General features: G+C 35.8%; 3 protein-coding genes, 1 non-coding gene and 1 pseudogene across 8 annotated transcripts; 4 read left to right on the forward strand and 1 right to left on the reverse strand.

Moving 5' to 3' along the window:
- Nucleotides 1-87: 87 nt before the first annotated feature.
- On the forward strand, nucleotides 88-1,231 carry LOC147537262 (uncharacterized). Its single transcript, XM_086642753.1, has 2 exons — nucleotides 88-360; nucleotides 464-1,231. Exons 1-2 carry the CDS (start codon nucleotides 88-90, stop codon nucleotides 1,229-1,231), a joined length of 1,041 nt encoding a protein of 346 aa, XP_086498879.1.
- A 1,319-nt stretch (nucleotides 1,232-2,550) lies between these two features.
- LOC147537263 (uncharacterized) lies at nucleotides 2,551-13,465 on the forward strand. 5 transcript variants are annotated; one of them, XM_086643569.1, is made up of 22 exons: nucleotides 2,551-3,146; nucleotides 3,226-3,410; nucleotides 3,720-3,974; nucleotides 4,657-4,781; nucleotides 4,917-4,961; nucleotides 5,034-5,115; nucleotides 5,222-5,290; nucleotides 5,380-5,550; nucleotides 5,648-5,713; nucleotides 7,011-7,079; nucleotides 7,178-7,315; nucleotides 7,394-7,467; nucleotides 8,414-8,653; nucleotides 9,405-9,487; nucleotides 9,644-9,741; nucleotides 9,822-9,863; nucleotides 10,967-11,083; nucleotides 11,725-11,773; nucleotides 11,855-11,913; nucleotides 12,622-12,683; nucleotides 12,931-12,982; nucleotides 13,062-13,465. In XM_086643569.1, the coding sequence occupies exons 2-22, from the start codon at nucleotides 3,252-3,254 to the stop codon at nucleotides 13,065-13,067; spliced, it is 2,061 nt and encodes a 686-aa protein (XP_086499695.1). In that variant the 5' UTR covers nucleotides 2,551-3,146; nucleotides 3,226-3,251; the 3' UTR covers nucleotides 13,068-13,465. The 5 variants fall into 5 exon arrangements, with proteins under 5 accessions (XP_086499695.1, XP_086499694.1, XP_086499692.1 ...); XM_086643568.1 differs by having other exon boundaries at nucleotides 2,554-3,146; nucleotides 9,638-9,741; XM_086643566.1 differs by having other exon boundaries at nucleotides 2,775-3,146; nucleotides 9,638-9,741; nucleotides 9,822-9,899.
- A 2,927-nt stretch (nucleotides 13,466-16,392) lies between these two features.
- On the forward strand, nucleotides 16,393-18,524 carry TET8 (tetraspanin8). Its single transcript, XM_086644171.1, has 2 exons — nucleotides 16,393-16,993; nucleotides 18,155-18,524. The coding sequence occupies exons 1-2, from the start codon at nucleotides 16,490-16,492 to the stop codon at nucleotides 18,422-18,424; spliced, it is 774 nt and encodes a 257-aa protein (XP_086500297.1). The 5' UTR covers nucleotides 16,393-16,489; the 3' UTR covers nucleotides 18,425-18,524.
- A 1,366-nt stretch (nucleotides 18,525-19,890) lies between these two features.
- LOC147537265 (transcription factor IBH1-like 1 pseudogene) lies at nucleotides 19,891-20,988 on the reverse strand (annotated as a pseudogene).
- A 1,509-nt stretch (nucleotides 20,989-22,497) lies between these two features.
- On the forward strand, nucleotides 22,498-22,570 carry TRNAK-UUU (transfer RNA lysine (anticodon UUU)). Its single transcript has one exon. It is a non-coding gene; the product is annotated as a tRNA-Lys (tRNA).
- The last annotated feature ends 1,706 nt before the right edge of the window (nucleotides 22,571-24,276 follow it).

Genomic DNA, 24,276 nt, shown 5'->3' on the forward strand with positions numbered 1-24,276 from the left:
GAAGACTCCATATGTAACGTCAGTAAGCAGACTCCACATGCAGAGTTATTTAGAGAAACGAAATTAATTATATGGGACGAGGTCCCAATGCAACATCGGTTTTGCGTGGAAGCTGTAAATCGTACACTTCAAGATGTACGTGATAGTACAAGACCTTTTGGTGGTATAACAGTTGTTCTTGGCGGTGATTTTCAACAGATTCTACCCGTTATACAAAAAGGGGTGAGGGAGCAGATTGTGGGGGCCTCATTAAGAAGATCATCTATTTGGAATGCAATTGATGTTGTTACTCTTTCCCAGAATATGCGATTAAGGATTGATGGACCTGCAAATCACATGTTTCAGAATTTTTTACATGAGGTAAATTTTAACAAAACATAAATATCATTTGTTTTTATGTAAAATTGGATTATTTTAAATATTTATAGGTTTTGAACAACTTAAGTTGCATCTATTTTGGTAGGTTGGGTCAAGCTCAGAAGAAAGTTTGAAATTACCATCTTCAATTAACAGATGCAATAGTGTGATGGACCTTATTAATGCCATTTATCCAAGGTTGGATGTGGTTGAAACTATTACACCTGATTACTTCACAGAAAGAACTATTTTATCTGCCCATAATGAAGATGTTTCTGCAATCAATGATGTAACTCTAAATATACTTCCAGAAGAAAGAAATAGTTATCTCGCGGCTGACAAAATGGTAGAAACAGGAGATAACAACTATGACTTGGAAGTTCGCTATCCTAATGAGTTGCTTAATAATCTCAATCCTTCTGGGTTCCCACCATTCAACTTAGAAGTTAAAGTGGGTTGTCCAATTATGTTGTTAAGAAACCTTTCTCCAAAAGATGGACTATGTAATGGAACTAGATTGATGGTGGTCAGGTGTGCGACACGAGTAATTGAAGCTAAAATATTAAATGGAGACAAAGTTGGCAACTTAGTCTTCATTCCAAGAATTTCACTCACACCAACCTCTTCTGATTTGGGCATCCATTTCACAAGACGTCAGTTTCCAATAAAGTTGGCATTTGGAATGACAATAAATAAGTCTCAAGGGCAGTCAGTAAAATATGTTGGGATTGATTTACGAACTCCCGTTTTTAGCCATGGGCAGTTATATGTAGCTTTTTCGAAATGCATTATCAGTAACAGATTAAATGTGTTACTTCCAGAATCTGAATCAGATGCTACAACGAATGTTGTTTATAATGAAATTTTACTCTAGAATTTCATTTTGCTTTGTTACCATGCGTTGTAAATGTTTTTTTTTTATTACCATTGTAAATGTTTTAAGACTAGGTATCTCCCGCGCCCTGCGGGCGCGGTCAATCCCGTCGGGCTTACGCCAGTCGTGATTAAAGACCTCCGTGGCACACGCATAACGAGTTTAAACATTCACTCGGGGTGCATGTGACACTATTTCTACGTAAAATCGTCGTCTGACGTCACGCGAACCGAGCAAAAACCTAGACGTGCGAGCACCACATCATAGCAAAATAAAAATCAAATATAATCAAATTTTTTCTAAATATTCAAATTTCTATTACCATAATTAATTATTCATAAATGAAATTTATTAGAACATTAAACTAAAAAGTTAACCAAATATTAACAAATAACAAAAAAATATTATATTCCAATCAGAGCATTTTTTTTTTTGCATAAATCAGCGGGAAAAATATAAATGATAATATCTTTTTTTCTCAAAAAATATAATATTTTTTTTTTGAAAAAATATTATATTCCAATCAGAGCATTACAAGCTATAATTTGAGGTAAAATTCAAAGAAAAAAAAAAATCAAATATAACCGAATTTTTTCTCAAAAAATATTGGTTCAAAGAGATAAAGATAATATCTTTTATAATCCTAATAACTATGACTTAGTCAAGCTTAGTTTAAATTTTGGTTCCTCATCAACCGGTATATTTTCAACAAAAAAGAGTCCCAACGGATATTCATTCATAAAATCATACATAAAATCACCAAGTGTCTTCTATAACCCTAACTACTATGACTTAGTCAAGCTTAGTTTATACCTTAATAGTGTATATTTCATTAAATCAAATCGTGTTTATAGATTAGAATTTTGGTTTATCAAGTCCAACGGGTATTTATAGATTAGAATTTTGGTTTACCAAGTCCAACGGATATTGTTCAACAAAAAAAAAATCTAATGGATATATTTTCAACAAAAAAAAAATCCCGTGGGATACTCATAAAATCATACAACATAAAATCACTATGTATATTTTTAAGCTTAGTTTAAACTTTAATAATGTATATTTCATAAAATCATACTACACAAAATCATACTACATATAAATAATGTATATTTTTTTAAAACCTATAACACGTTTAAGTATTTGTTTTAAATATTAGATAACACTAATACAACCAATTTTATTTTTGTTTGATAATTTAATAAAAGAAAAAATTGTGTCTAGTAAATAATTTTGAAAAGTTAAAACATAGTTATATTTAGCAATCTAAGATTCAAAAAATTATTTGCTAGATAAAATCAATAAATCGATCTTTAGTGTTGTTTAGCAATTTTATAAAAATTAAATGGTTGTGTATAGTAAATAGCTTTACGAAGCAATTATGCCGCTTTGTTTTGTTTAGCATTTGTCTATCTTTTATTACCATCAAATTAGTCAAAGTTATCATCTACTCACCGGTAGATCCAACGGTCGATGTCGCGTAATTGTGTTGGATTCTGAAAAGTCGAAGACATATATAAGTCACGTGAGAGTTAGTTTGGATCTTCTAGAGGAAAGGCAAAAGAGGTTTATACAACTGGCGGGCTTTCTTGCGTATAAATATCCGCCGCGTATAAGCTGCGAAAGCGCGACTCTTTCTCTCACTAAAAAAAATCTCTACCATTCCGAGCGAAGGGGAAACAGAACCTCTCTTTACAAGGAAGCAAAATCAAAAGTTCATTCATCTTTTCCAGGAACAACGGAGACCATTAGCTTTACCTTTTCACCTTCTTTTTTTTCTCTCTCTAAATTTCTTCATTCTCCCTCTCTCTCTCTCTCTCTCTCTCTCTCTCTCTCTTTCCTCTTCGTTAATCTGTCGAAATGTTTGATTTCATCGATCATCTCTGATGATTTACGCTGATACGAAATCATAAATTTGGTACAGATTTGGATTGATTTGATTTTCTTTTCTTGTTGTTTGATTGAGATTTCTGATTGTTTTGTTTTTTTTTTTGTAGAGAAGGAAGATTTGTTTGTTTGAATCATGGAGAGGAATAAGTTTCCGATTGGAAGTGAACATTATGAGCTATATGAGGAAGTAGGGCAAGGAGTTAGTGCTTCTGTTCTTCGTGCTTTATGTAAACCTAATAATGAGATCGTTGCTATCAAAATCATTGATTTTGAGAGGAATAATAGCGATCTGGTAATTTCACAACTTTTGATTTAATAGATTATAAAAACTTTTGCAATTCAATCGTATCAAAATTGTTTGATTCCTTCGTATTCATCGATTTTAGATGCTATAACGATTGTTTGATGTTTCTATGAATAGCACGAGTTAATAATGACATGCACAACTCCTTAACCCTAGAACCTGATGTATCTTGCCTACAATTGAAATATTATAGCTTTTAAGGGTTTGAACCGTATTCAATTGCCACATTTAAAATTTGTTATATTCTATCTCCCTGCTTGCTTTTATTTGATATAAAGTCTATTGGTTTTTTGACAGAACAAAATTGCTCGTGAAGCACAAACGATGTTGTTAGTTGATCATCCTAATGTTTTGAAGGCATACTGTTCCTTTGTTAGTGAACAAACTTTATGGGTAATCATGCCATTTATGGAGGGTGGCTCTTGCCTTCATATATTGAAGGCTGCTTATCCAGATGGTTTCAAGGAGACTGTTATTGCAACCATCTTACGTGAAGTATTGAAGGGTTTAGAGTATCTTCATCAACATGGGCAGATCCATCGGGATGTAAAGGTAGTCTATTATTAAATTTTTGAAGATACATTTCTCTCTAACTCATGTAATTCTACTTATACTAGCTTCTTTTCTCTTACCTGAATTTGGCGATTAGATATTCTTTTCTCTGTTTTGTTCCCTAAAGTACACATCGTTGGATAGGATTATGTTGTATGATAAGTTTGTGGTCGTCCAACTTAAAACCAATTGGCAATGAGTGGAGACGACCTAGATATTATATTCTTGTTTGCTAGATAGCCCTTCTCCCATGTGGGACTATTCTCACACGCCCCCTCACACGTATGGCGTGGTTAGCCTAACACGTGTTTTTTTCGGGTGACGTGGAGCACGTGTGGCTTTTAAGCCTATCATGTGTGGCCCTAGCTCTGATACCATGTTAAGTTTGTGGTCATCCAACTCAAAACCAATTGGCAATGAGTGGAGATGACCTAGATATTATATTCTTGGTTGCTAGATAGCCCTTCTCCCATGTGAGACAGTCCTCACACTGTAGCTTGTAGGGCTCTCATTTCTCAATTTTGCTATTTCTTTGAATCTGTGATCTTCTCTTGCACTGTTATTCTTTTCCCTATATATATATATATATATATATATATATATTCAGTTCTAGACAACTTATGAATATAATTTTTGTTCAGCTGCTCTATTATCGTCTGCCTCTAATCTTATATCTCTCCAGGCTGGAAATATTCTAGTTGATGCACATGGTGCAATAAAACTTGGAGATTTCGGTGTTTCTGCTTGCCTTTTTGATTGTGGTGATAGGCAGCGTTCGAGAAACACTTTTGTGGGAACACCTTGCTGGTACACTTCTATGCTAGTAATTTGTGATTTCTGTATGTTATGATTTTAGTATTATATCATGCTAGATTATTTGTTTGCTTTTCACTTTAATATTCATTCTTGTGATATATTTTTGTTTTTGACTTCTTATTGTAGGATGGCACCTGAGGTTATGGAGCAGTTAAACGGCTATGACTTCAAGTTCGTTATTTTCTACTTTCTCTTGTGTTTTGATAAGCTAAATGCCACGGTGTAACGTTCTTCTTCCTTCAGGGCAGATATTTGGTCATTTGGTATAACTGCCATGGAGCTTGCCCATGGTCATGCTCCTTTTTCCAAGTATCCACCAATGAAGGTATATAAATTCTGACTTGACAGTTCTATGCTGTAGTTAGCATGGCGAAGTATAAGCGTTGTTGCTTACGACTTCCTTTAGTCTCAAACTAAATTTTCTTTGCCAGGTTTTACTCATGACTTTACAAAATTCGCCACCGGGACTGGACAATGAGAGAGATAAGAAGTTCTCTAGGGTGCTCTTCTTCATCATCATAAATTCACTTTCATTTAAAGTATTAATACAGTTTATCATAAAATGATTTTCTTCCCTCCTTCCCCGTAGTCGTTTAAGCAAATGATTGCTATGTGCTTGGTAAAACAACCTTCAAAGCGCCCTTCTGCACGTAAGTTGTTAAAGCATCCCTTCTTTAAGCAAGCTAGGTCCAATGACTACATTCACCGGACAATTTTAGAGGGTCTGCCTACTCTTGGGGATCGCATCAAAGAATTGAAGGTTAGAGCACTATTACCCTGAATACTATGATAAAGTTATCCGCTGCTTGCCCTCATATATGCCGTTTACTCAAAACTATTATTTTCTTTTTCATTAGAGAAAGGATGAAGCTATGCTTGCTCAAAAGAAAATGCCTGATGGGGAAAAGGAGGAAATATCCCAGGTTTTTACTTTGAACCCTATATATGGTGTCACTATGTCATGCCTGGATGACCACTGCCTTAAGGTTCCTTAGGTGGTTTATACTTTATATACAGTACTGTACAGTGCAATGTAGGTGTTTCTTAAGTTTACGACATTTTCTTATATTGATGACAATTCGGTCTCGGTTGACTATTTTTATGGGCTCTGCTATGCCCACCAGATTTGTTTCATATAGCACCATATGTTATCTTTACCAGTAAGTAATATGCTTCTTTCCATTCACCGATGCCAACTCTCTTCTTTCACTTGTTGCAATTCTACGTGCCTAGTGAAAGAGACGTTCTTTTTTCCATATGTGGTGATTTGCTCATCTAGAATTGTGTCGTTTCTTTACACTTCTCATAGATGTTTAGTTTTGTCTACAACTTGGTTAGATGTTTGCAAAAGTTCAATGTCACACCTTGATATGTGAGATCTTCATGGGCATGATCCTATTATTGACTTAAGGAGGATGACCTCATGATCTACATGGTAGAAAATAGCATTCCAATTTTTTTTTCCTATAGGGAGGCGGTTAGAAATTGTGTTGTTGATTGATGCAACTTGGCAAATTAGAAATATTCTGTGTGGCCGAAAAGTTGGTCCAATTAAGGTGTTGTGCTATTAGAGTATTAACGATGAAAGTAAAGTACCCAGAAGTAAAGCTTCATGTATTTTGGCTTTCGGTTTATACTCGCATAAATTCAATACTTGTTCTTAGTTTGCGATGGATATGTTGGCGTAGGAAGGAGTAGACACATCCAACAACACTCCCATTAAATTAATAAATCATATATTGGCACACCATCCACAGCAGTCCCCTTTGTCACAGTGCTGCATATTTGAAAGCAGAACCTCCTTACTATGACATCCCCTCAGAACTACTTCTATTTGAACATAACCACCGTTTTCAAATCACAAACTTGAAATGTGTGATTACCTGATTAAAAGGGTGGTTTGCGCACTTCTTATGCTTCTTCGAATCTTAGACGGTACAATTTTCTCAGTGTACTCAAGAGGTTGTTACTAAAATAATATATTGCTGTTTACTATTTGTGGTTGATAAGTTTTTGGCATTTCTTCATAAAAACTGCTGCTCGTCAATAGTTTGAATATTGAATATTTTAAGTTCAGCTACGAATCATTTCTCATGGAGTCATAGACCTGCTGTGTTTCTTAGGAATTCACTCTAGAAGGATTCTAGTCCTCTTCTTTAATTAGACCTCTCTGTCTTTGGGAGGCAGTATTCTGAATGATTTTCTTGAAATTGTGTGTAGAATGAATACAAAAGAGGAATCAGCGCATGGGACTTCAATGTTGAAGACATGAAAGCACAGGCTGCATTGGTACATTAATGCCCTTTTTCTACTTTTTCCTTATGAACTCACAAGTTTTGGTAGTTTCAATGGAACAAATGGTTTTATGTTTTGTATCTTTTCTTTAGATTCAGGATGGCGAGGACGTTATCGCTGAGAAAGATCAAGCAGAGATCTCGATTCCTGTACATGAGCTGGATTTGCAAGAAAAACAACCCCAGTTATCTAGCATCAACCACTGTTTGAAGGGCGACGGTGCCCAAAAAGTAAGTCTTTTATATCTTATTACTGCTTCGAGAGTTCGAGGATATTATTTATAGCATCCTAAGACGGGCATTTTGCAGGACAGTGATATGATGCCAAATGGGACATATCCTTTGCCAGCTCTCTCTTTAAGTATGAACCATCTCAGCCTCAGGTAAGAATATATCATTTTTCCTCTCCAATTACTGCTTAATACTTTAATAGTACAACCAAGCACGATCAACACTTTTGAATTTTAATTTATTTATGGAATTCTGTAAAGAATAGTACGGAGTAAAAATTCTAAAGATTTCTTTTAAGAGATGGACAATACATGGTGGAAAGATAGCTACTGATTGAGAATTCCAGGAAGGGAGATAATGGAGAGTTGTTAGGAATGGAGATATAAATTCCTTTTAGGTCAGGAAAATGGAGAAAAATATGTATAAGGGAAGAGAACTTGAAAGAACTTTGGAAAATTTAATGGGTGGTGAGTATGATGCAACCGAGTTGCTGTCGCAGTAATTTAAAGAATATGAGAGTGTTTGTGTGTATACACATAGGATGGGATATGCATGATGATGCACATAGGCTGGGACATACAATGATCATTAGGCTTCTCAATATTATTTTGCCCTTCTCAATTGAAAAAAGTGTTCAGCTTACAAAAGTTTTCCCAGTTTATCTTTATCCTAGTCCTCTAATATCAAGAAAGGACTGTTCTAGCCTTCTACTCGCCTCTTCTCTGGGGAATAGAAATGTTTAAGTTTTAGACTTATAGTATCTTCGTAAGTGGTACTAAATTATTAATATACAACATCCTTGTTCACACTTATTGGTACTAGGGAAATAGGAGTGTTCTTCCTACTTGCATGAGTTGGTCTTGCATCCTCATTCCTTTACGTGCATGAGTTATTTTTGCATCCTCATTCATTGGAAATAGAATATAACAGTTTATTACCGAGTGTCTGAAATTCTCATCTTAGTGTCACAAAAACTCCATCTTATGTGTAAATGTTATGTTCTGATGCGTAGGGGATGTCAAACTTCATTTTCAGGCGTTTCTTGCTTCTGCTTAAAAATTCTTGTTAATAAATAACTTGTTGACTTGCCTCCTCCAGCGACAGACATAACAAAACTGAGGATGACGTAAGCATTGCTGGTTCAAATTCAAGTTGTGAACAATGTACTTTGCAGGAGGAGTTGCCGCGTGATATTGATCGCATTGAACATCATTGGAGTGTGAAGCCCGAAGAAGGTATATCTGGAAGGTGCAGTAATGGTGTGCCTCCCCGTTCTCCCCACAATAGAGGAGCATCATCACAGATTAACTTGCAAGAGCTTGCTTCTGAACAAGACAGGTTTGATACTGATCACAAACTAAGCAGATGCCTTTTACTTTAGTCTGATGAATATTTTATAATTCCTGATATTTTATGGTTAAAAAATTAGCAGCTCATACTGCTTTCCGTCAGTTATTTATAACACAATATGCTTGATAAATATGAATAGGTTCTTGTAAATAATCTCAGGAACCGATCTTTAGTCCTGAGTCAAGATGCCAGATGTATCACAATATTATTCACTCGTTCTGCCAATATTCATGCCCTGAAAGTCAAATACACTCGGGAAACAAAATTACATGATGCTTCTGTTTTCGTTATTTGTGATAGGATCATTAATAGTTAGTACTTTACCTGATCAAATTACTAACCTAATTACTGCAACGATTTCCGGAGAAGTTTTCTACGCATCAAGTATACTAGTATAGTATCAATATTCTGTGTTTATATGATCCCTTCTGTCACTTCTATAACACAAAAGTTGTAAGCTGTATGCTTGCTTCGATTGAAGTTTACTTGTGAACATTTAACCATAATCTTAGTAGCTTATCTAACTCTAACAACATCCAGCAACATATTACTGTTAATAACTCACTGCTAACATTGAATACTTGACCTAATTCTATAGTTCTTGCATCTATCTTTTAGATTTCTTCATTTCATGCACAATATCACTTATTACTCCTCATTGATCATCCGTTGATTCTGTTTGACTTTGTAAGGATTATGTTCTATCTGATTTGCTTTTATATTCGAAGCTCTCTTCCAGTGACAGGCAAAATCAAAATTGGAATGGACAAGCAGTAGAAGATTTGGCCCCAGAAACTCTTCTAAAACCGTCGAAACTGCCAGGCATGTGCAGTTAAAAGTTTCTCTTGTCTTTCTCTTACTAATAACTTTCATATATTCTTGACTTTTCATAAACTTCAGATTTCTGCATTTAAGGCATTAGGAGTGCCAAGGCATTTCTGACTCTTTGTTTTCTCTAACTCAAACATGTAGTTGCAGCATCAAATGGCGAAAGCTCCGATGAAAAACAAAAACGACCAGTTGTGCAGCAAAAAGGACGTTTCCAAGTGTCATCTGAGAAGCCTAATTTAGAAAAGGTGACAGGGAAAACTACCTCGCGATTTGTTTTTTCCTTCTTTTAATTGGAACCGGTTTAACTGTCATCCTCTAATTTCAGGCATCTCCATCCCCCATGTTGCAAAAGAGTCACAGCTTACAGGTCGGTAAGGTCTTAAGTGAGGGCATGCAGTCCATGGTATTTAATTTTATTTATTTGTTTATTTACTTTTTAAGAATTTATGTTCATTTTCGTTAAATAGCTTTTTTATTGTGTTAACTTTAGAATCTTGCTAGGAGCCACGAATTTGACAATGGAAAGTAGTATTCCATATTATCAACCCACTTGGATGATATCACAACCCTATAGTTTTTAACAAGGCGTAGGCAAGATTAGAGCTGTGTGGAGTTGAGTAAATTTTAACCCAAGCTCTTACTGCGGTAGCACTGCCGGTCGAATCCGATAGTGGGAACGTTAGAGTTTTCCCTACCGGCGAAAGTGTTTTTTTCCCATTGTTGGAATTTGACTCGTTTGAATCAAATGTACCGAAAGTCAACATGAATTAGTGATCCTGACGGATCAGACAGATACAATGATCCTGAAAACCTGATTCGAGTTAATTCGGACCTCGAGTCAGATTCCAGATTGAACTTGCAAAAAAAAGAAACTACATAAGTGCCACTAGTGCTCCATTGAGCTGGGTCCAAGCTATGTGCTGATCCTGTTTGGGTTGGCTTCCACGGTTGTTTGCTACTGTGCTCACACCCAGAAAGGCCCAGTCCCCCAGCCAATCTATTATTACTTAATGAAAAGCTAACCTAGTGGGCCTGCATAGAGATCGTGTTGGGCAAATCCAAACAAGCCATGAGTTCTTGTGTTGCAGGTTTATAAAAGTTCTGTTACATTTAAGCATTCCTAAGCTTCTACCCTCCGATATGCTTCTCCAATATTCCAGATATTAAACTGATGTTCTCAGAAGAGAATTAAAGTTTACTGAATTGTTTCTGAACTTAACGTTACTGAACTACAGAAGAGAGTTGAGTTGGTGGATTGTAATAGTTTTACTTGTCTATTTAGTTTGTTAGACCCAAAACCAGAAATCACAAATGTCTAGGAAACAAAAGAGATGTGGGCAACCTTAAAACTCCTATTTGGCTAATAGTAAACCAAATAAGTTAATGTTGGTAATGCTATTGGATCATCTTTCCTAATACAAACCTATATTGTTCTTTTCTTTCAATTAATTTCTTATCTACAATATGTAGGTGATGTCCCAGTCTCTTACATCTTCTCTAGCTGGTGATGCTACATCTTCAAATCCTCAGGGCCTCTCGGTGTTCTTGCATTTGCATGACATGTTGCAGTTGAATATAGCTGAAAGAGTATGGAATTACCTTATCTTCTAGATCTCTTGCATTTCAGGTTTTATATAAACATATAAAATTGCCTAGTTTAGTCTTTAGAATGGCTATTCGTGTCAATTAAATTGAAGATGCCTAATAAGCGTTGTAACTGAATGATACTATTTCTTTTTACAAGAAATTTGGCCGAATGCCCGATTTGAAGTTTTTTTTAGTTGAAAAGACATTATGTTTTGTTTGGTTGAAAATCCACACATTTGTAATTTGTTTGGTTAAAAACCCAAATGCAATGCAACCATTGCAAATACTTTTTGCAACCCTTTTGCAACCAGTTGCAACCATTTTCCAGTTGCAACTCTTTTACAATCAGTTGTTAACTACGAGAATGCCTAGGGAGCCGAAGACTAGAAAAAATTGAGTGACACTTTCACCAAATCAAAATTTATAGGGACTTTTGACAAAATTTCCGTGAAAAAAAAAACAATTTGAAGTCAATCTTTTGAATTTATCGGATCTCAAATCTGAAAATGGAAAGAAAAAAGACTAACACTGCTCTTAAACAAGTTCTGGAAGCAACAATTAGATCTGGTATACTAGTGATAGATATTATTTAAACTGTCATGTTCGCTACTTATGCTCAATTCTTGCTTAATCCTTGACAGGATCTTATCCTACTAATGATGAAGAAATTACCATCTAGTGAGTCGACAGGTACCAGCAGAAGTCTCATCAAAACTTTCACAATTCTCTCTATTTATCAGTTTTACTAGATCATTTTTTATATTCCTTCAGGTAATCGTGCAGTTGGAGAAAACTCTCCATCTGTTGCATCCTTTCCAGAGAGGTCACTGGTACGTACTACAGACCCATTCTCTGTTTTCTTCTCAATAAACGAAATGAATCTCTCTAGTAAAAATTGATACTGCTCCACAAGTTTAGACCTCACTGTCAATAGAAATGGGTGGTCACAGGATATATGGTGTAAGCTTCTCAAATCTCAAAGTAGAATAATCACGTAGAAGATACTAAACAAAGTAACATTAGAAGAACGTGAGCCCCACTATGGTTGGGTGGTAACATGTATGTCTCTAGTCTACGAAGACTAAGTTTAGAATATTACTGTTTTGAAAAAAACACGTTCTAACTGATGTCAAAGGCGATGCCATAACATATAGTTTATATATTCACTTGCTCTAATTTAACGCCTTTTCTAGTGAGTAAACAGCCATAGTAAACTATGATGTTTCTCCGTTAAAATAACAATTTTCTGTATTGTGTTAACATATCATATTTTCTACTAAAGTAATTGATTAACTTATTTTTTATTCCAAGTGGGATATATTTGTATCACTCTATTCAGACTTTAAAGTAACTCAGTTGGGGTCAAATTAGCTTATGGTCTCAGACAATCTAAGTAGTCAACTTGACAAGCAAAAAAAGGGGTTTGAAAATTTGTCTTTGTTCGACTTAGACCCCAAGTCAGATAATTTCGATTAAGGAGATGAAAAAAAGGATGAGTTACAGTGAAAATATCTCATAATTTTGTTCCTATTTTGCAGATGGAGGCAGCCAATGAGAGGGAGAAAGAGCTTCTGCAAGAACTAGAAGAATTGCATTGGAGGTAAAATCATTGATATATGTATATATATTGGCTATACGACAATAAACAGGACGATGCTAGACTAACATAATTGAAATGTTCATGTGTCGCTCTGAATTTTAGATAAGTTATTTCACTTTGCGTTGTTCATATATAAACCATTCCTCGGCCACCACCTAACAAATTTCGACACTGTAGGTGTTGATTAAGAGTTTGTTTAGTTTTTTCCTATAGAAATACTGAGATCTTGATTTGACGTATTCTACAGGCTCGAAGCTGCTCAAGAAGAGCTTCAGAAGTTCAAAATGAAAAATGCTCAGGTACTTCTACACAAATTTCATATATGGTGCTAAGATTTCTACTTCATAACCATAGGATTCTAAAATGTCTCATTTTCAGGTATAATGACAATACCAGAATTCAACTCAATTCTTTCATTCGAATTCCTTGAAATGCTTATGACGAATAACGAGAAAAACACCATAAAACGAAACCATGAAATTGGAAACCCGAGATAATGAAGAAATTTTTATCAGAGGTACTATTTTTTATTTTTTATTTCTGATTGACTGATTTTATAATACATTACTCAATCAGTTTATGGACAAAGTGATTTGAATTGTCTATTCTTTTTTATCCATACAATATTTGATATCTTCCTAAGGTGGATTTTTTCTCTAAGATGGTTGTGCATACAAGTATTATGTATATACTTATATCAATCTTTTTCTTCTTGATGTTCTAGAACAATATCATTTAACGGTTGTGCATCTCTTCTAAAATAAACGAGATTGTGCATTCAATTCATGGAGTCTGTGATTTATCGTATTGGATCATCCATGTGATTTAATATATAAAAAAGAAAGTAAATATAATTTTTTTTTCTTGGACTTGCTTAGTGATCTTTATTTTAGCATTTAGGACAGTTATCAATATTTCATGTTGTTCATAGAACTTAGGTGATTGTTCTAATCTTTACGATATTCCCATCATATGATGTAATGATCTAATAAACCTCCAAAACCCCCCTCCCTGGGAGATTTTGACATTGAACCCCAGGTAACTAGCAATATGAATTCATCATGTTACCCGGGGTGAGCATATACCATGAATTCATCATGTTGCTTGGGTCTTAGCTAGGCCGCCTATTTTCCGCAAACTAGTACTTGACTACTTCTCTAGTCTTTCTCTCTCCTCGAAAATCTCAATATCTGATCAGTAATCCTAAAATTCACAATACACCAATTGTATTCCATGAGAAGAACAATAAAACCGATCGTAATCCATGAGAAATCTCAATGATTATCTTTTAATTTTGTATTCATTTACTTTTTGGAATTGCAAAGTGGGAGTTTAGAAAGTTGTATTTTTAGCTACTAAACAGTTCTAATTACGAATAAAAATTTCTTTATTTGTTCATGTTAGTGATCGGTGCCTGACCGATACACGGTTTACCCGACTATCAAAACGGTCACGGACGGGCACTTTGTTGGAGAAAAATCTGAAATGTCTGTCCGTTTTGCTCGAGTGGACACTTAGGACTTGTGCCCGTTCTGTCCGGACCGGTTGAGTTAGTGTTCTTTTCCCACCCGTCCGGACCAATTCCCACCCCTACCCCTAGGGTCGACGACATCTGTACAAAAGGATTACCACTCGATCTCTTCACGTATTTACGAAGCAAACTGATGGTTCATTGTCTCTCTTCACCAGTGGTTTGAGGGGGGCTGTGAGATCTAGGATTTCAAAGAGAGTGTGTCTCTCTTCATCTTGTTATTGTTCTTCTTCCTTGCGTTCAACAGATCAGGAGGAGAACACGAAATCAAAGAGAGTGTGTTTCAAGAGTTCCGAAGTTAAGTCAACAGTTGGTAGCCCAAGTGGTTCCAAGGTGTTGACATAAACTCCAGAAATCCCTGGAGGTCCCAGGTTCGAATCCCAGAGAAGGTGGAATCTTTGGTTATTTGAATTGGGGTTATTAGGGTGTAAATAATGTTGTTGGGCTTTAGGCCATGTCTTGTTGGGCTTTAAGCCCGGTTATGTTAGTGTTTGAGTGGGCGGTTATCGAGTTTATCACATCTATGATGTATCAAGTGCCAAATGTAATGACATACGTAGATCGTAGTCGACTTGCAAAAAAAAAAAAAAAAAAAAAGAGTTCCGAAGTTAAAACATGATTGACTCGGGAGAGAGTGTTTTGAGCATAAGCGGGAGGCACCTTTAGAACTTCCTTTTATGTTTCACTACGTGATGCCTACTAACTTAACCCATGGGTGAGGCCACATCCACTCTGGTCCACCACAAATAAAAATCAACTAAACTTTTTTTAATTTTGCTTTTAACAAAAATACTTTTATTTATATTTTTTATGAGCATAATTAGAAGCAGCTCTTCAAATATATAGGAATGCTTGATGATGACAATTGGCAACCTATGTTTGCAACTATCTTAGCTTTCATAGTTTCATGCCGAAAACTTTATGTTAAGTGTCCTTTCAATAAAATAACATTCATCCTCTTGATAATATAAATGGAATTCTTTAATTTCCCAAACTTCCCCACAAGTAGTCAATAATAATAAGATAGTTTCATCTCATCGAGAAAAAAGATAGTTTCATTCAAAGGACAAAGGAAAGGTAAAGTTCAAATTCATTGAGCTTCTATCATTTCTTTGACGGAAGATACAGGCATATATAGATAGGTCTTATCTGGTACGGTAACAACTCCGATTTCATATCAACGAGAGCAAAGATGTTGAAAGCTCAAACCAGTGAAGAATTAAAGCAAAGGGATACTTGAGGGATTAAAATGGACAAATCAACAAAATGTCTACAATTTAATCACAAAAGGTGACAATCAAGATATTATAAAACATCTTTGAAGGTCAAAAGATCAAGACTCACTTTGTATTCTGAAGTGATCATTCCTGAAATCAAGAATTTACAATCTTCTTTTACATCTCTTTACTTGCAATATAACAACAAATATCTTAGCTGCTAAGTGGACAAGAAAAGAACATATAAAACATATCTATAATTTGATCTCATCGTTACCCTCTTTAACCAATAGGCTAGCCAGAGACTACTAGATTAGTTTTAATGAAGATTAGGTTTCAAAACAAAAAAGTACACAAAATTTATGAGAAAAAACATAGCATTAAACAGTATAGTTGTTCAAGAAGAAGCAACTCCTTGTATTGCTTCGAAAATTTCTCAACTTGTCTTATTTTTTTCAGTGTTCTTCATTTTTCATGTATATATTAACGCTACTCTAAAAGTTGATATTTTAGCTCGGTGAAAATTGAATCCGGAACTCCTAGATTACTGAGTGGGACAGTGGGTGTCCAACCACAACATCACTAAGTGAGACTATGAGACTATGGACCGAACCAACTGCCACAAGGGAGGTTCTATAGGTTCCCCTCTTTAATTTAAACTAGCAATAAACAGGGGCGCTTTTAGAACTCCCCCTTGGAAGAAACCAAGGGCTGGAAATTTCTGAACAGATAAAGTTACCCTTTGATTTGTTCATCACATCGTTTGACTTTGACCTAGCACGATGTGCCACTCCGCAATAACAACCATCAGATCATATTCAATTGAAGTTCTAAATGTTAGATAACCTCGAGATTTGAAAAGATATCGCCAGTTATTTCGTCAACCGCTACGTCGTGATACAGTGAAACCAGTTATTATTAAAGAATCTCTTTCTCTCTCTCTCTTAAAAAAACAAAAAGTTGAAACTTTCTCTCTCTAAAAAAAGTTTTACAACTTTCTCTCTCTATCTATCTTCTCAATCAGTGTGTGTGAGTATTCAGTCAAGAAATCAAGAAAAATGTGTAGATTAAGTAACAATTTGGTGGGGATATTAAACTTTGTTACATTTCTTTTATCAATTCCAATCTTATCAGGAGGAATATGGTTAAGTAACAGAGCAAGTACAGATTGTGAGAAATTTTTAGAGAAACCCATAATTGCTTTAGGGGTTTTTCTTCTAATTGTTTCACTTGCTGGATTTATAGGTGCTTGTTGTAGAATTTCATGGCTATTATGGGTTTATCTTCTTGTTATGTTTATCCTCATTGTTCTTCTATTTTGTTTCACCATTTTTGCTTTTGCTGTTACAAATAAAGGTGCTGGTCAAGTTGTTTCAGGAAGAGGGTATAAAGAATATAAATTAGGGGATTATTCTAATTGGTTACAGAAAAGGGTTGATAACCCTAAAAATTGGAATAGAATTAAGAGTTGTTTACAAGATGGAAAAGTTTGTAAGAGTATGAGTGATGATGTTAATGAACCTGTTGATCAATTTTATAAGAAGAATTTATCACCCATTCAGGTATATGGCCTTTCAGAAACCCCCTTTCTTGATTTTTTTTTTTCAGTTATTTTTGTGTGAGAAATAGAGGAATTAGGGTTTAATTTGCTTCTTGACTTGAAATCTAGTAATGGGTTTCTTGTTATTTCTTTTTTTGGGGATTAGATTGATAGATCTTGATTTTCTCTGTCTTTAATGAATTCTTGCTGTTTTATTTAAGATCTTGTTCCTCTGATATGGTAGAAATCTAGGGTTTTCATTTATTTGAGTGTTTGTCATAATTAGTTCAATTACTTCTTGTTGTACTTCCCTAATAATATCTTGCATATTTTAGGTCTTGTTGTTATGATTATGCCTGGTTGTCTCATTTGATTCCAATTTTGGATTTCAAAGTGTTTAAATCATCAAGAATCTAGGTCCTCATTTTCTTCGAATTAGTTAGCACATTTAGGTTTCGCTTCAAGTTTGTTTTTTAGGTCTAAACCTTTCTGTAGCAACATTGATATCTTCCCTCTATAATTAACATCTGTATATAGATTTTCATACTCTGCCGCCGTTTTCTAGTCATGCCATCTCATTTCAAATGCTTTGTTTGTTCGAAAAATGGTTTCTTACCCTCTCTCAATGAAGCATTTGAGTACAGTTTGAAACATTTCTTGGGTATAGTATGAACTTTGGGTCTTAAAACCATGGATTAATCCCAGGATTGACCAAAGAATTCTGTAGGATGAGGCGGCTAGTTTGGATACAAGACTATTTCGCTATACTAATAGATAGATTGGCCCGATGTGACAAGTGTATTAACGAAAATATTGGACCTATTGAGTTACATCTGAATAAAGCTGAAGCAATCACCGAAAGAACGGAAAATGGTGATAGAATTTAAAGTCTTTAGTGTTCTAGTTGGTAGTAGAGTCGAGGCATTGCTACCTGACGAATCACGGAGACATTTCAGTGATAGAATTTAAAGTCTTTAGTGTTCTAGTTGGTAGTAGAGTCGAGGCATTGCTACCTGACGAATCACGGAGACATTTCAGTGATAGATGTTCTTCCCATATATTGTTCTTTTATTTCATTTATAACAACCGAAATCAGCATTCATTATCAGTTTTTGAAGTTCTGAAATTGTTCTGTAAGTTTGGATTTAAATCTGATTTGGGTTTTTATCTCTATTAACTGCAGTCTGGTTGTTGTAAGCCACCATCATCTTGTGGATTCACTTATACTAGCCCTACAGTGTGGATTTCTACCCCCAATGCAACCTTGTCAGACCCAGATTGTTCGACTTGGTCAAACTCACCGGACCTGTGTTTCAACTGCCAATCTTGCAAGGCCGGAGTTCTCGCTAACCTTAAGACAGACTGGAAGAAGGTTGCGACTGTCAACATTATCTTCCTCATCTTCCTTATCATCGTTTACTCAGTTGGATGCTGTGCTTTCAGGAACAGTTGATACAAGCATCTCCCTCTCTCTCTCTTTCTTTCTCTCTCTTAGATGGAAAGGACATCACAATATGATTTTGATTTAGAGTTTCAAGTTTTTTGTTTGAATTTGTAAAGTATGCTGAGTTTCGCAGAGGAAGTAAGCTACACCAACGCCTTGACTATATCCTGGTCCTGGCTGCGCTTGATTTTGAGCGGGGCCATTTTAGCCGGCCCGGCAGTGAGCCCAGGTTGGGGCAAGGTCTGTTGGCCTGATCCATCTCAATTTTTTTTTCCAGACACTTATAAGCATTCATAAGGAGTCCTGCCATTTCTGCACTTACAACTTACGAGTATTCATATCTCTTTGTTCCATAAGCACTATTCATGTTCATGTTTAATTTTCTTTCCCTTGTGCAAAATTCAATGAAGAAGTAGTTTAAGGCCCCCACCAGACTTGGCCCGGCCAGGGGTGTAGCAGACCTTGTTTGGGGCCGCATTGAGATCCAAGGAGGTTATACGGGTTGGCCAAGGTTTGAAGTCTGACAGGCTAGATAAGCCAAACTATTTGGGACGTACCGGGGTTATATTCACGATCCACCACAAAATGAGAAATGCTTATTTCACTTACTGATTTATTCAGAATTTGATGCCCGAGTTGAAGCGCAGGCAGGCTACATGAGCAAAACTATTTCGGACATATCAGATTATATTCACGATTCATCACAAAATGAGAAATGCTTATTTCTGTTACAGATTTACTTAGAATTTGATGCCACATCTTCTTGACCACTTACTGTCCATTTACTTAGTGCAACGATAGACCAAAAACAATCGGACATGAGTTACTTCATCTGACCGGGCACGGAGTGACTTAACTCATGAGAAAAAAACAGTAAAACTTAAATCGCAATTGTCTTTTTTCCTTTTATACATTCTCGACCAACATGTTAACATTTGCTTGCTCTAAAAGCTTGAAAAAAAATTGCCCCGTGTGAAATCGATAGACAGACGAGGTCAATCAAGAACTTATTTTGGTCATATAATCAACAACACCTCTCATTACCTCAACTTGCTTAGAATCAACATAGATATTGTCATATATGTGTTTAGACCTTGAGTTTGTGATTTGTGTGTTTGTGGCTATCTTGTTTTGGGTGTAAAGATTTGACCTTATATTTGGGTATGATTTTGATTTAGAGTTTAGTTTTTTGTTTGAATTTGTTAAGTATGCTGAGTTTTGCAGAGGAAGAGTTACTCTCACGCCTAGCCTATATCCTGGTCCCTGGCCGCGCATGATTTTGGCCCGGGCCATTCTAGCCCTGCCTGGCAGATCCATCTCAATTTTTTTCCCGGACATTCAATAACCATGGATTCCACGTCTTCTGGAAATTGGACTTGGGAGGCTGCGGCCTCCATGGTTTTGGAGTTTATATCAACACTATCAACTACTTGGCAAACAATTGTTGAGGATGCGACATCTTCTTGAGCACTTACTTTCATCAACTTTGAAAATTCAATTTAATGATTTAAGATAAACGACCCAAATGTTGTCATCAATGCATTGAGTAGACTCTAAGTACAACACTAAACCAAAAACAATCGAACATGTGTTACTTCGTTGTGACCGCACACCGAGTGACTTAACACATGAAAAAAGAAAGCAGTAAAACTTAAATTGCATTAGCCTTTTTCATTTTATACATTCTCGAACCACATGCTCTAAAAGCTTGAAAAAAATTGCACCGTACCAAATCGATAGAGGAGATCAATCAAGAACTTATTTTGGTCATATAATCAACAACACCTCTCATTACATCAGCTTGTGCTTGAAGAGATAAAATATAATCTAGGGTTTCTTCTAACAAGCATAACTCATCAACAATGGAGTCTCCTCCTGGTACAATCTTTTTCAGCATTTCAGTCCTTCTCTTCACCATTGTTTTAGCAATCGAACTTGCCGAAAAATGTCGTGCCGATATTTCATGTTTCCTTTTCCTACCCACATTGCAACTAATTCTCAGAATCTTTTTACTTCTAACTATTTTGTTATAATTGCACTTTAACTTTGCTACCCTTTTGAAATATTCACCATTATCACCCAATATTTTCATGACAAGATTCTTATTCTCATCTTGTTTGAATGCTTTAGAGATAATATTTTGGCTCCAATTTGTCTTACCATTTCTAGTAGAAGCCATTGCTATATCTGCAGATAACTTGATAATCTTCTTTCTCTCCATAAAGCTTAAACTACCATTACAATATTTGAGACCCACTGCCCATTTTTTGAGGAACCCTAGTTTGGATCTTGTAGGAGAATGCATTTTACTTTGATTTATCAAAAAAGTAAACTAGTTCATCACTTCATTTTTAGCTAGTTCTTATGTTTGTTTTTTTTGGTTAAAAACATTTAAGGATAATAAAATCATGCAATAGTACAATGTGAAAGGTAGATGAAAGTGTACTAAATAAATATGAAATCTCATGCAGAAAAAAGAAAGAAAAAAAAAATGAGAATTAAGAAGAAGAGAGGAATTATGTGAAGATAAATGAAATAGCTAGAGAAGTACAAGTTGGAGAGAAGGTTATATATAGAAGATAGAGTTTGATTTATATAATAATAAGAAAGGAAGAATGAACAAGATAGAGAGAAAAAGTGTAGCAAATTCATTTGGTTGCTCAAAATAGGGAGATAGTGGGTTCCATGAAAGACACATCACATGCATGCACATGGAGAAAAAAAACCCACCACCAAAAAACCCTAGAGACTATATAATTTGTCTCTATAGTAAGTAGATATAGAAGTCTAAAAGCATGCTTTATACATATATATAAACATACATATACTTAATATGAAAGGGGACTAAACTAATACTAAGTGATAAAAGAAGGGTAAAATGGGTTTGTATGAGTTTAGTAATGAAGATTAGGGTTTTAAGTGATGAAGAATATTAGTTTGATTAAATGTAGGAGTTGGTGATGATGAAAAAAGGGTAGAGATGAATGGGGGAGAATCCGGAAAACATGGATGGTGATGGTTTGAGTAGGAGAGGGGTCCTACCATGAAGGGAATTCTTGGTCATTGGGCTTGGTCTAAAAGCTACTCACATGGCCTTCACATGGGGCTTAATTAGCAAACATGAGGCTACTACTACACCTTCGTTGCAACCTTCTTTAACACCCATTGTACTAAAACAGTAGAGTGTATAAAAAAATATCAAGTATTTGATCTCCCACATCATAAAAATCATTGCAACTATTATGCATGTGCAACTGCAAAGGTGATGAATGCCTCGAAAGCCCATTGGGCTTATAAATGACGGAGCCGAAGAGGTGGGCCCTCCCAAGTATGAATGATTTGGCTATAGGCATGCTCGAGCCCCTTTGACTTCAAAGTCCATATTCTGTTGTTCGTTAACTTGGACAGATCCTGGGCTTCGTCTGGTGAGATGCACACTAATTATCTACCTTGGGTATGCGAACAACCCCAAGTTGAAGGTAGTGGGGAGTGCCTATAAAAGTCTCTCTTTTTTTGTTCAATAGCTTTGGGCTTAAACTTGGCTTTAAACATAGTAAAATTCTATAGGCGCCTCAATTTTGTTACCAAAAGCACCCGAGGCTAAGTCGAATAAGGTTGCAACTTCTCAATAATTACAATACACTGAATCTGAATATCATCATTCTGTATTCTTACCCATGTAAGTTAGGTTAGTTATGTCGAGTTTCTACGCTTCTATACCGAACCCAGTGAGAAACCTAACCGAACACTCAAAATCCGCGTAAGTGTAGTAGTAAGAATTCTCTCTGTATTGTCAACCACTATTGATTTGAGCAGGTACCAAGTTGGTTTCCACCTTCTACGTCTCGAATTTTAGACACAGATACTATATTACCTTTAAAACAAAATTCTCTCGGTTGAATCAAACTATTAGACTAAGTAATTGTAACAATGCATTATATTGCTATTAGGTCAAGTAATTTATGTGGAGTGGAAGATTAACACTCTAATATATGTATATATACATCTTACCTGAGTCAAAACAAAGAAACACCAACACATAGATTACAAGATGTATCTCTTAATTATAAGTATGTGCCAAAGCCGTCTTAGCTCAGCTGGTAGAGCGCGTGGCTTTTAACCACGTGGTCGTGGGTTCGATTCCCACAGACGGCGATGTCTCTTTTTTTTTTAGTTATCAAACAATAAAAAGGTATTTCTAGGTGGTGTGAGTTTAGAAGAGGACCAGTATCCAGCCTACTTAACTATGAACTAGTACTATTGTCCACCACCCTTAGGTGTAGTGGTAGTGCATCCCTTTTAAATCCATGAGGCTTTTGGGATCGAGTGTCCGTGGAAGCAGTTTATCACCAAGATACTAAATAAAGTAGATGTTGTCGGGCTTTAGGCCTCTTTAATTATTAATTTAACTTAGGCGGTTATCGTGCTTATCACATCTTAATGATGTATTAATAATGCCTTGTAACGATTAAGATCGTCTATTTCCCAAAAAAAGAAATAACTAGTACTGCTACAACGACAATAACGGAAACAAAGGAAGAAACAAAATCACTAACAACGACTATAGGCCTCAACCTCGGCATCCACAACCACCTCCACCTTAGTCGTACTGCACTGTTTATCTACCGATACAAATTACCGCACCACATCCTAAGGCCATGTCTCATTACTACCCACCACTTCAAGCAAACTATGCATATTCATTTCCACAGGCATTCTTTCCCCTCATAGAGGCCTTCTCAGTATAATGCCTCCCGGAAATCGTATGGCTTTTTTTTGTTGTTGAAACGGAAATCGTATGGTTAGGAGACTCTCTCAAAACATAAGGTAGCTTCTCTTAGGAATCTGCAACAAGTCAAATAATTTCTTGCATTCTAATGGTAAGAGAAGGCAGTCAAACTTTCAATTGTTCCTTTTATTGTCAACATACCTTGGTTGGAGCGATTACCAAGTTGGTTTCCACTAGGACTTGGAGACACTGATACTATATTAGTACATTTCTTCATGGGGACACTTGTAAGAGCAGGTATTATATGCCAACTTTTAGGAATTCTTGATCCCCCAAAACCCACACATGTTTGTATTCTTCCTATAGCTCTATATGGGTTGAAACATACCCCAAAAGCCTGGTTTTCGAAGTTTGGGGTTTTTGTCATTAACGTGGTTTCAAAAGTAGTCTAACTAATACTAATAGTATGTTCATTAGGTCTTCTTGGCTAGGTACTATGGTGATTTTATTGTATGTTGACGTTAACGATGACATAATACTCACTGGATCTCATCCCAAACTTCTCAACATCTAATTGTTGCATTTTCAAACTGCTTTTGCCATAAAAACTCTTGGAGACTTACATTATTTCTTTGGCATTGAAGCCACTACAGATTCTTCGACTTTTTTTGCAACTAATCCAAAATATACACATTTGATCTTCTTCTCGAGGCTAACATGTTGGGTTGCAAACCAATTGATAAGCATAAGCCCATTGTTTCTGGTCCTCGATCAGCAAAGGACCGTCAACCCCTTGAAAACATCACCTTGTATCGCAAATTCGCAACATTATGGGGTCCTTACAATACTTAACTCTGACACGACCAGACGTTACCTTCGCCGTAAATTACGCCTGTGAAATTGTGCAAGATCCCTTCATTTTACACTAGTCAAGAGAATCCTTCGATACCTCAGATGTATCCTTGTCCTTGTAGTAGTAACCCTTAGAGCTGGTACTATGTCTTCCATTTCTACTGTTGCAGCTTATTCTGATGCAGACTGGGTTGGTACCTCGACAGACGACGCTCCATATTAGGTTTCTGTACTTACTTGGGTTCCAATACCATTTCGTGGAACTCCAAGAAGCAAAAGT

Source organism: Eschscholzia californica, unplaced genomic scaffold, assembly GCF_041429995.1.
Source record: "Eschscholzia californica isolate CP2 unplaced genomic scaffold, dmEscCali1.0.p SCAF_5, whole genome shotgun sequence".
Lineage (NCBI taxonomy): Eukaryota > Viridiplantae > Streptophyta > Magnoliopsida > Ranunculales > Papaveraceae > Eschscholzia > Eschscholzia californica.

Coding starts and splice junctions, on each gene's coding strand:
- LOC147537262 (XM_086642753.1), top strand. CDS start 88: ATGCAACATCGGTTTTGCGTGGAAGCTGTAAATCGTACACTTCAAGAT. Junction 361..463: donor TTCAGAATTTTTTACATGAG/GTAAATTTTAAC, acceptor CTATTTTGGTAG/GTTGGGTCAAGCTCAGAAGA.
- LOC147537263 (XM_086643566.1), top strand. CDS start 3,252: ATGGAGAGGAATAAGTTTCCGATTGGAAGTGAACATTATGAGCTATAT. Junction 7,468..8,413: donor ATGAACCATCTCAGCCTCAG/GTAAGAATATAT, acceptor TGCCTCCTCCAG/CGACAGACATAACAAAACTG. Junction 11,084..11,724: donor AGTTGAATATAGCTGAAAGA/GTATGGAATTAC, acceptor AATCCTTGACAG/GATCTTATCCTACTAATGAT.
- TET8 (XM_086644171.1), top strand. CDS start 16,490: ATGTGTAGATTAAGTAACAATTTGGTGGGGATATTAAACTTTGTTACA. Junction 16,994..18,154: donor AGAATTTATCACCCATTCAG/GTATATGGCCTT, acceptor TATTAACTGCAG/TCTGGTTGTTGTAAGCCACC.